This window comes from Sturnira hondurensis, unplaced genomic scaffold (genome assembly GCF_014824575.4).
Source record: "Sturnira hondurensis isolate 20B ecotype Veracruz unplaced genomic scaffold, ASM1482457v3 Scaffold0000780, whole genome shotgun sequence".
Taxonomy (NCBI): Eukaryota; Metazoa; Chordata; class Mammalia; order Chiroptera; family Phyllostomidae; genus Sturnira; species Sturnira hondurensis.
Window position 1 is genome coordinate 17,934,234 of NW_028073411.1, and position 8,965 is coordinate 17,943,198.

General features: G+C 63.4%; 1 protein-coding gene across 1 annotated transcript; it reads left to right on the top strand.

The window, feature by feature from the left end:
• Positions 1 to 1,520: 1,520 nt before the first annotated feature.
• On the top strand, positions 1,521 to 8,628 carry TNIP2 (TNFAIP3 interacting protein 2). Its single transcript, XM_037046848.1, has 6 exons — positions 1,521 to 2,068; positions 4,888 to 5,166; positions 6,863 to 6,952; positions 7,239 to 7,469; positions 7,556 to 7,675; positions 8,180 to 8,628. The coding sequence occupies exons 1-6, from the start codon at positions 1,790 to 1,792 to the stop codon at positions 8,441 to 8,443; spliced, it is 1,263 nt and encodes a 420-aa protein (XP_036902743.1). The 5' UTR covers positions 1,521 to 1,789; the 3' UTR covers positions 8,444 to 8,628.
• Positions 8,629 to 8,965: the final 337 nt, after the last annotated feature.

Below are 8,965 nucleotides of genomic sequence, written 5' to 3' on the forward strand. Positions count from 1 at the left end.
AAGGGAAGGAGACAGGGAGAGAAATGCCAATGTATGGTTGCCTCTCCTGAGTCCCCTGATGGGAACTGGCCTGCAACCCAGGCGTGTGCCCTGACTGGGAATCGAACCGCGATCGTGTGGTTCGCAGGCCCGCGCTCAATCCACTGAGCAAGGGCATTATTTTTCAATGTGCAGATTCCAGGTCAGGGTCCTTGGCGGCCAGTGCATCCCGACAGCTCAGGGCGCAGGGTGCGCAGGATGGGACCCAGCTGGGCAGGACGCTCTTCCATCCGTCGCGGGGCCAGCCACGCCCACTCACACTGGGACAATGTGGGCACCCCGTTCGCCTCACGGGCACATCTGTGCACGTCGTTGGCACGTGGGAGGAAACACTGATAGACACACTCGGGGAGAACGTGTTCAATCCCGCGGTCCCTGCGGAGAAACGACGCTTCTGTCCTCAGTGTGATAATGAAGGAAAAGACGCCGCCGCCGCCCATCTTCTCCCGCAGCGGCCGTAATCGATGAGGAGGCCCCGGTTGGGGCCCAACGCAGGGATCCCCAGGCCCTCGCCGCGGACCTGTAGGAATCGAGCTGGCCTCCTGCGTCCTCCCCGAGCCCCCGCAGCGGCGGGCGGGCGAAGCTCACCTGAGCTCCGAGCTCCTCCTCCTGTCCGCCCTGGACTCCGTCTCACACGACGCCGGTCTCAAGTGCCGAAAAGGTTGCGGAGCGCCGGTCTAAAGGACACCCGTTCCCGGAATTGACCTCTGGTGGCGCCGGGCGCGAGCGCCCCCTCCTGGCCCCCCACTGGGCGAGGTTCCTGCCCCGGCTTTGACTTGGAGCCGCAGCCAGGGGGACGCCAGCTCTCCCTGCCCTGCAACCCGTGCGGTTGCGTCTTCTCCGCCAGGACACAGCCATCACAACCCCGGGCCAGGCTCTGCGCACCCCGCAGTCTAGCCCCCACCACTCCGCAGCCGGGCCCTGACCTGCCCCGTGCAGAGCGGCGAGCGCCCGCTGCTTTGCCCACACCCTCGCCTGAGCTGCGAGGCTCCTCTCGGGCTCGGCTCCGACACCGAAAGCGCGACGTCGCTCTCAGGGGCGGGAGGGGCACGCGCGGGGCAGTGGTTCTGCGGGAGGAGACCTGGGAAGGACGCTCGTGCGTCTGGGCATCGCCGGGGCGAGCGCGGGCTCCAAACGGAGACAGGCGCCCAGCCGGGGACGAAGCCTTGAAGTGGGTCTGGTTGTCCGAGAAGCGAGGGTGGGAGAGGGCCAGCTCTCTGCGGCCTTCTACTCCGTGACCCTAAGAGGGGCGGGCGGATAGGGCACGGCCACGCGCCCTGGGCGGGCAGAGCGCCCCTGCTTCAGCTCTTGGAACCTCGCTCTCTCTGTCGCTGCCTTTGGCCAACCTCCTGCAGCTGGGGGATTTGTCCCCAAGCTCGGGTCCAAGCGTTGGGGTCGTCTTTGACCCCCCCTTTCCCTCCTATCATCGGAGGCCGCTGAATCCCTCTCCACAGCGGGGCCGACTGTCCGACCACGCGCCAGATGCGGGGGGATGGGCCGCTGGGACCCGCCAAGCACCGGTGCGGGTGGACACGCCACGGCCTAGGCTACTGTAAGGGGCGGCGCCTGGCTCTCTGTGGAGGGTGTGACCCGACTCTGGGGTGGGCGTGGCCGACACTCCGCGGCCGGCGGGTGGGATTCTCGGTGGGGGGCGGGGCTCGCAGGCTAAAGTTCCGGGAAGGTGGCGGCTGGCCCAGAGCCGGCGCGGAAGTGGCCGGCGGCCGCGCGCCCTGGGTCCAGGCTCGCAGGCATGTCGTCGGGGGCCGAGGGGCCCGGCGGGCAGAAAGGGGCGCCGCGCGTGGCCGCCACTCTCTGCGGCCTGTACCACGAGGCCGGGCAGAAGCTGAGGCGCCTGCAGGACCAGCTGGCGGCCCGAGACGCCCTCATAGAGCGCCTCCGCGCCCGCCTGGCCGCGCTCGAGGGGGACGCGGCGCCGTCGCTCGTGGACGCCCTGCTGGAGCAGGTGGCGCGTTTCCGGGAGCAGCTGCAGCAGCGGGAGGGAGGCGGCGTGGAGGCGGCGCTGCGCCAGGTGCGCCTGCTCGGGTCCCGGCTGTGGGTGCGCGCGGGCCCGCGGGGGTGCGTGTGCGGGGCGCGAGGCCTGTCCTGCGCTGAGGGATGTGGTCTTTGCTGGCTCTTTGAGTCGGTGTGTAAAATGACCTTAGTTTCACGGGCGCGACAGGGCCACGAGACTGAGGCCTGACGATGTGATCCCCCCACTTACTCAGACTCCTCCCAATGCCACTGCCTGTGTCCCCTTCCCTTCCTCCGTCCTCCCATCCCTGCCCTCGGGCAACCACCTGTTTGGTCTGTTTCAGTGGGTTTTCATTGTGTTTATTCTTGTTCTTTAGCGTCTACATATTAGTGAAGTCATGTGGTGCTGGTCTTTGTCCAACTTATTTCCAGGAGCATAACGCCGTTGTGACGCGTTGTGGTGGGCGCTGGGGATGCGGACGGGACCAGGAAAGGCAGGTTCCTCTTTAAGAAGCGCCTGCCCGCACTGAGAAACTAGGTACCGCAGAGCTAATCTATTATAGCCTTTGTGGACGACGTGGTGGGCGTATGCAGGACATTGTTCTGCGTGGCGATGACACGAGTCCACAGGTGTGAAGCACAGGTGCACAGACATGAACGGCACCTGCCACTGCCGACCCAGTGCAGCTGCGCAGGTGGAGAGTAACACCGGAAGTGGCAGTATGGTCAGACGAGGGGGCGACTTGGGACGGCCTTGGCTGCTTTGCCAAGTGGCAAACTGCACGTTCGGTTTAGCACTCGGCTAGGCAGATGCAGCTTTTGCCCTTGAAAATGTGGATCACGCCCGCACGAGCGATCGCCCCTCAAAGCAAGGAGGCAGGAGGGAGGAGGGAGGTGTTGGGAAAAGTACAGAATGTGCAGTGAGTACATTCTGGAACTAAGTTCCACAGTGAGTACAATGTGGAACTAAGTACATTTCCAAACCAGCTCCCGGTGTTGTGAGCAGTGTCAACTGCTTTCCCCCTCTTTAGATATAACTGACATAGAACATATTAGTTTCGGGCATACAACATGGCGACTCGATATTTGTATATATTGTGAAATACTGGATCAGTTGATCAGTTTTCGTACGTTGGGCTATCCTTGTCTTCTAGGGAAAAATCCTGCTTGGTCATGGTGGATAATCCTTTCCATATGTTGCTGGACTCAGTTTGCCGGCATCTTGCTGAGAATGGTTGCTCAGTGTTCAGAAGGGATATTGGTTTGCAGGCTTCATGTGGTGTCTGTCTTGCGTGGTCAGAGGGTAATTCCGGCATCATAAAAATAGGAAGTGTTCCACCCTCTTCAACTTTTGGGGAAACCTTGAGAAGAATTGGCATTAATTTTTCCTTAAGTGTTTGGTGCAGTTCACCTGTGAAACCATCAGTTCCAGGGCTTTTGTTTTGTTTTTCTGAAGATCTTTGGTTACCAATTCCATCTTCTTGTTAGCTCAAGGTTTTCCTGTTTCTCTGTGACTGGGCCTTGGCGGGCTCTGTGCCTCTGCAAACGTGTCCGTTTCCTCCAGGTGGACTTGCGAATGTGCAGGTGTTCGCACTGCTCTCGTCCAACCCGTCTTCTGAGGAATCGGTCATGTCCGCACTCCGCAGAGGTGGAGAAGGTGGGGACAGAAGTGTTGCTGCGGGCCATTTGGGGCGAGAACTCGTGTTCTGGGTGCTCACAAATGTCGGGGAAGGATGAGCGCCAGACAGGGAGGTGGCCTCTGGAAAGCGAAGCTGGGGGCGCAGGCGGCAAGGTGGAGTTTGCGTTTTCAGGTTATTTTGCCCCGGCACCTTTGACGTTTCTGTGACTGTGCATGTTTTTGTTTAAAGCAGCTACGGGGACAGCAGTTCGGGGCTCCCTTAGTGGGATCTTGCATGTCTCGCCCCACTGGGAGGTGTTCTGGGCTCAGAAGGTTCTGGGCTCCTGGTGTCTCCTGCCTGGCAGGGCCACACGGCCTACCCACCCCCCCCCCCCGGCCCCGTTCCCCCACCCCTGCACTCTTGCCCTGGGGAGCCGAGGCTGCCGTTTCTCACCTGTGGAATGGACCGCCCTCTGGCCCTGTGCATGTTGGAGATTGCTTTGAAGATGGGGAAGCACAAAATTAGGGCAGGCGCAAAGCAGGTCACAATTTTAAGGACTGTTTTTTTTTTTTTAAAGAAGTGATGGGATCTGGGTGTGTTTCTTGCGGCTGCCGTGGCAAAGTGCCTTCAACTCAGGGCTTAAAACGAAGGATGTCTTTCGGGTTCCAGGCGAGGACCGGGCTCCAAGGGTGGGGCTGGGGTCCTCCTTGGCCTCCTCCACGCTGTGGTGGCCGTGCCAGTCCGGGTGCCCTCTGCCTTGTAGCTGCCGCTCCTGTCTCTGCCTCCGCCTTCACGCGGCCTTCTCTGTGTCCCAGTGTCTCTCTTCTGACAAGGACACTAGTCACTTGATGAGCCCAGTAGGACTTCACCTTAACTGTTCACACTGTAAAGACCCCACTGCCAAACGCAGCCACACCCCACGTAGCCCGGTTGGGACGTGGATGTGTCTTTTTTGGGGCTGCCCACCATGTTGGGGTTCCTGTCCTTCCTACCAGGGAAGTGCTGGGAAGCACCACACTTAGTCATTTGATGGTGTAAAATCTGAAACTGTAAACCTGCTCGTGAAAACAGAGTTTTGGTTGGGGCTTCAGACAGACCACCAGAGGCCGACAGCTCCAGCGAACTGGGGGCTCAGCCGCCCACGTAAGACTGAGCCTGCTCTCCAGGGCAGGCCCTGAGCCAGCATTTCCTGAGTTTCATGGCGTTTGCCTCTGATTACTTTTCATCAAGTAAATTCTGCTTTTAAATCTCCCATCAGGAAATCAAGAGACTTTCTGAGAAGCTAGAAGAGAGGGAGAGTGAGGCCACCCAGTGGACGAGCCGGCCAGAGCAGGAGCGCGAGCAGGAGGTCGTCCTGCTGCGGAGGCAGGTGGCAGAGAAGGAGCGGGCCCGGGCCACCAGTGACGTCCTGTGCCGCTCCTTGGCCGACGAGACCCATCAGCTGCGCAGGACTCTGGCCGCCACAGCCCACATGTGCCAGCACCTGGCCAAGTGTCTCGATGCACAGCAGGGGGCCGTGGCGGGGCAGAGCCCAGAGGTAGGCTGTGGTGAGGGGGTCTCAGGGCAGGGGACGCTGCCTGCTGACCCAGTGGCCCTCGGCAGTCACTGAGGCTGGCACGCAGGGCCCACTTCTGTTAAGGCAGAGCCTGTCCTTCTAGGGGTTTCTTCCAGAGCAATGGGACGTGCAAAATGTGATGATAGCCAGGCTTCACCAGCCCACTCCACCCAGGCCTGTGGCTGGCCCTGTGCCCTGGATGTGAGGGAGGCAGCACTTTGGTCCCTCAGCCTTGGTGAGCGTGAGGAGGCTGGGCTGGCTTGCGGGGCTGCCCTGAACGTGTGTGTTTAGCAGGTGCAGGAACTGGGTGAGGTAGGGATCGGTGCCTCCCGAGGCGCCACGGGCAGGGGACTGAGCGCAGCCTTCTGTGGGTCCCTGGCCAGCCCTGGGTCGCCTGTGGAGCCGGGGCTGCCGTCTCTGAAGTGGCTTTTGGGCTCATCACACCAGGGGCCATGATTCCTAGGCCCAGCTGCCCAGGGCTCCAGCGTCATCAGCAGAGGGGGACGGTGTGCGGCCCAGCCAGGTGGGGTGTGGGGTGGCAGGCGAGCCTCCGGACAGGTGGGCTGAGCCTGGGTGGTGCCGGCCTGTGGGGTCCGATGGGGAGAGGGGCTGGTGAGGGATTTGGCACCAGGAATCCCTTAGGTGGAGTCACAGAGATGCTGCGGAGGAGGAGGAGGATGGCGGGGCGGGGGGGCGCAGCCAATGCAGAGATGGAGCCGAAGCCACCATCCTGCCACCTTCCAGCCCCAGGGCGGGCCTGTGGGCAGTTGTGCCCACCCACGGAGGGCGGGTGGGAAAGAAGCCTTGTGTCCACCGGCCCAGGACCCTCTACCACACAGGACTTCTCCCTCGGTGCTTCTCAGGCACCTCTCTGAGGCTGCACCAAGGCCCCCGGAGAGATGCGCTCTGCTGTGCCCGGGGCGGACAGCGTGTCCCCTCCTGAGGGGCAAGCCCGCTGGGAGGCCTTGTCTGAAGCTGCCGTGTGCTGGGTGTGCTCCACAATAGGGACTCGGAGAAAGACTCGTGTGCCAGGAGCCAAACGAGAAAGTGCCCTCTGGGAGGAGCAAGCCCTCGTCTGGCTGAGTTGCTGCCACTTCCCTCTGGGGACCCAAAAGTGGCCTACACAGTGGCCAGCCTGGGGCGGGCCTGGGGCTTGGCATGGCTTGCAGCCTCCCAGTCAGCGTCACTTCCCAGCCATGAGTCACCGGGGCTTCCCCACTGCTGGGTTAGGACACGCACTTCCTGTCATTCGAGGGAAATTCTCAAAGTAACGTGCCATCGCCCCACCCATCGAGCTCTCGGGAGTGAGCCGGGCCTTTCCTACGACTTTTCAGCCGGGTCTGCCCACCCCTGTGTGTGGGCTGCCCTGGGCTGTGGCTTCTGGGTGGGACTCCCCTGCTCCTGCGTGAGGGCAGGGGAGGTGGGCCCTGGCTGTCTGCGGACACGCTGAGCTTGTGGGTCTGGCTGGTGTCCTCGGGGACTGTGGGGTTGAGTGTGCCGCCCTCCTGACAGCTGCGGTGGCGGGACAGGCGTGCCTGGCTGCCTGCCAGCACCAGCAGGTGGCAGTGAGCCCTTCCCATCAAGGCTTTGCCACTCTGGCGGGCGAAGGGTCTCCCCTCTCGCTGCGCGTGACTGACAGGTTTGTCTCCCTTGTCTCCCCTGTCCCTTCCTTCTGCAGCCAGGACGTGCAGGCGGGGACACCTCTGTCCAGGCCGCGATCGAGAGGCTGCAGGAAGAAAACCGACTGTTAAAGCGGAAGGTGGCTCATGTGAGTGTCCGGAATCTCGGGGAGGAGCTCCCGCTAGGGCTACGGAGTCAGGCCAGCCCGGCGGTGGGCGAGGCTCTGTTCCTTCCCACCCCGCAGGGTCACGGGCCGCGGGGGGAAGGGCAGGAGTTCCCGCTGACGGCCCTTCAGGCAGGAAACAGGCACCGGGCCCCTGTGTGAGGACGCTGCCTGCGCCCAGAGCCAGGCGAGTGGCTGCCACGGCCCTGCGGCCGGTCAGCAGCTCCCGAGCTCGTGCAGCGAGAGTGGCTCCACCGCGCTCTGCCCTCAGGTGGAAGACCTCAACGCCCAGTGGCAGCGCCACGACGCCAGCCGGGAGGAGTACGTGTGGGAGCTGCGGGCCCAGCTGAGGGAGCCGCCAGCACCAGAGCCAGAGCTGGGGCTGATGAGGAAGGAGATCTCCCGGCTCAACAAGCAGCTGGAGGCGAGGATCGGCGAGTGCGCGGCGGCAGTGCGGAAGCTGGCGGCGGCGCGGGAGCGGGTGCAGATGCTGGAGCAGCAGGTGGGTCCGGGCGGCAGGACAGGGCACCACCAGCCAGCAGGGCAGCACAGCGCAGCGTGGCAACGGCGGGCGTCTGCTCTCCCCAGATTCTCGTGTACAAGGATGACTTCCTGTCGGAGAGGGCGGACCGGGAGCGGGCTCAGGGCAGGATTCAGGAGCTCGAGGACCAGGTGGCCGCCCTGCAGCACCAGGTGTCCTGCGGGCAGGTAGGCGTGGGGGCTTGGCCCCCGGGGTGCGCAGGGCTTTCCTCTTCCTGAACTTCGAGTCAGCTGTGTCTGCTGAGCCGCTCGCCCAGAGGGAGCCGGCGTGGCCGGCAGTGTGTGGCAGGAGGGGCCGCCACCTCCCATGCTTGCAGTCTGCACCCAGGGAGCAGGTCCTGGGCCATAGCGGGCTTCTTCCGTTGGCGCCCCTCCTTGCTGTGAGGTGGGAGCCCTGGTTGCCCTCTCGCGTGGATGTGGAGGCTGAGGCCCTGGGTATCCAGAAACGAGACCCTTGGCCCCCATGTGCCCCTTGGGCTCTGCCCCTGCTCCTGCCACCAGCCCTTTGTGAGCACATGATGTCACCATGGTCTGCCATTCTCTTCTGGGCTCTGGGCCACAGCAAGGAGAAGGGCGAGGGGTGTGAGCCCCACTCAGGGATGGGTGAACCCAGGACCCAGCTTGGTGGCCTCCAGTGCAGCCCATGTAAACAGACCTTTGTCTTTTTTCCAGGACACCCAAAAGCCAAGCTCCTCCTGGATTCACACAGGGAGCAAACCCCCCAAGTACCCAGAGACTGATGCCACGGAGTTGCTGGCGCCTGCGGACCAGGGGCCTGGGACTGGGCCCCAGTGTCTGGCTGCCCCCGGAGAGGGCGGGCGCCCTGGAGCGGCCCGGAGCGGCCAGGGGGAGCTTCAGTGCCCTCACTGCCTGCAGTGCTTTGGTGACGAGCAGGGCGAGGAGCTCCTCAGACACGTGGCCGAGTGCTGCCTGTGAGCCCAGGCGGGGACAGGCGGGTGCCCTCAGACACGAGATCAGGGCCAAGGGTGCTTCTGACCCTTTGCCTTGGTCCTGCTCCAGCCACGGACAGAGTAGGTCAGCGGGAGCTCCCAGCAGTGCTGGGGTGGGGATACGCTCAGAGTTCCAGGTGTCTGGCCGAGGACAAGGTGACAGCCCTGCCCCAGCCTGCACCTGGGGCGCTGTAGCCCGCTGGGAAGAGGTGGCCACCCGGGGGAGCCACACGTTGGCTCTCGGGGCGGGAGGGCCCTCCAGGGTGCAGAGCCAAGCTTGTGACTGCCCAGTGCCGGCCCAGCCAGAGGAACCGCCGTCCGTGCTGGGCGCTGGGCATTGCCGTGGGGCCAATCACGCATCCCAGAGCTCAGGCACTTTCCCTGCATGTTCCCTTATTTTTATGATGAACGTACCTGCTGCCGTGACTGCTCTGGGAAGGCGTGGTGGCCCGGGCGCAGGGGCTTGGCCCCATCCCCGCTCAGGCAGGAGCCAGACCAGCCGGGATGA

Bases quoted from the DNA above. Each gene is read 5' to 3' on its own strand.
- TNIP2 (XM_037046848.1), top strand. From the start codon at position 1,790: ATGTCGTCGGGGGCCGAGGGGCCCGGCGGGCAGAAAGGGGCGCCGCGC. The intron at 6,953-7,238 runs GTGAGTGTCCGG...CTCTGCCCTCAG, and splicing joins TAAAGCGGAAGGTGGCTCAT to GTGGAAGACCTCAACGCCCA. The intron at 7,676-8,179 runs GTAGGCGTGGGG...TCTTTTTTCCAG, and splicing joins ACCAGGTGTCCTGCGGGCAG to GACACCCAAAAGCCAAGCTC.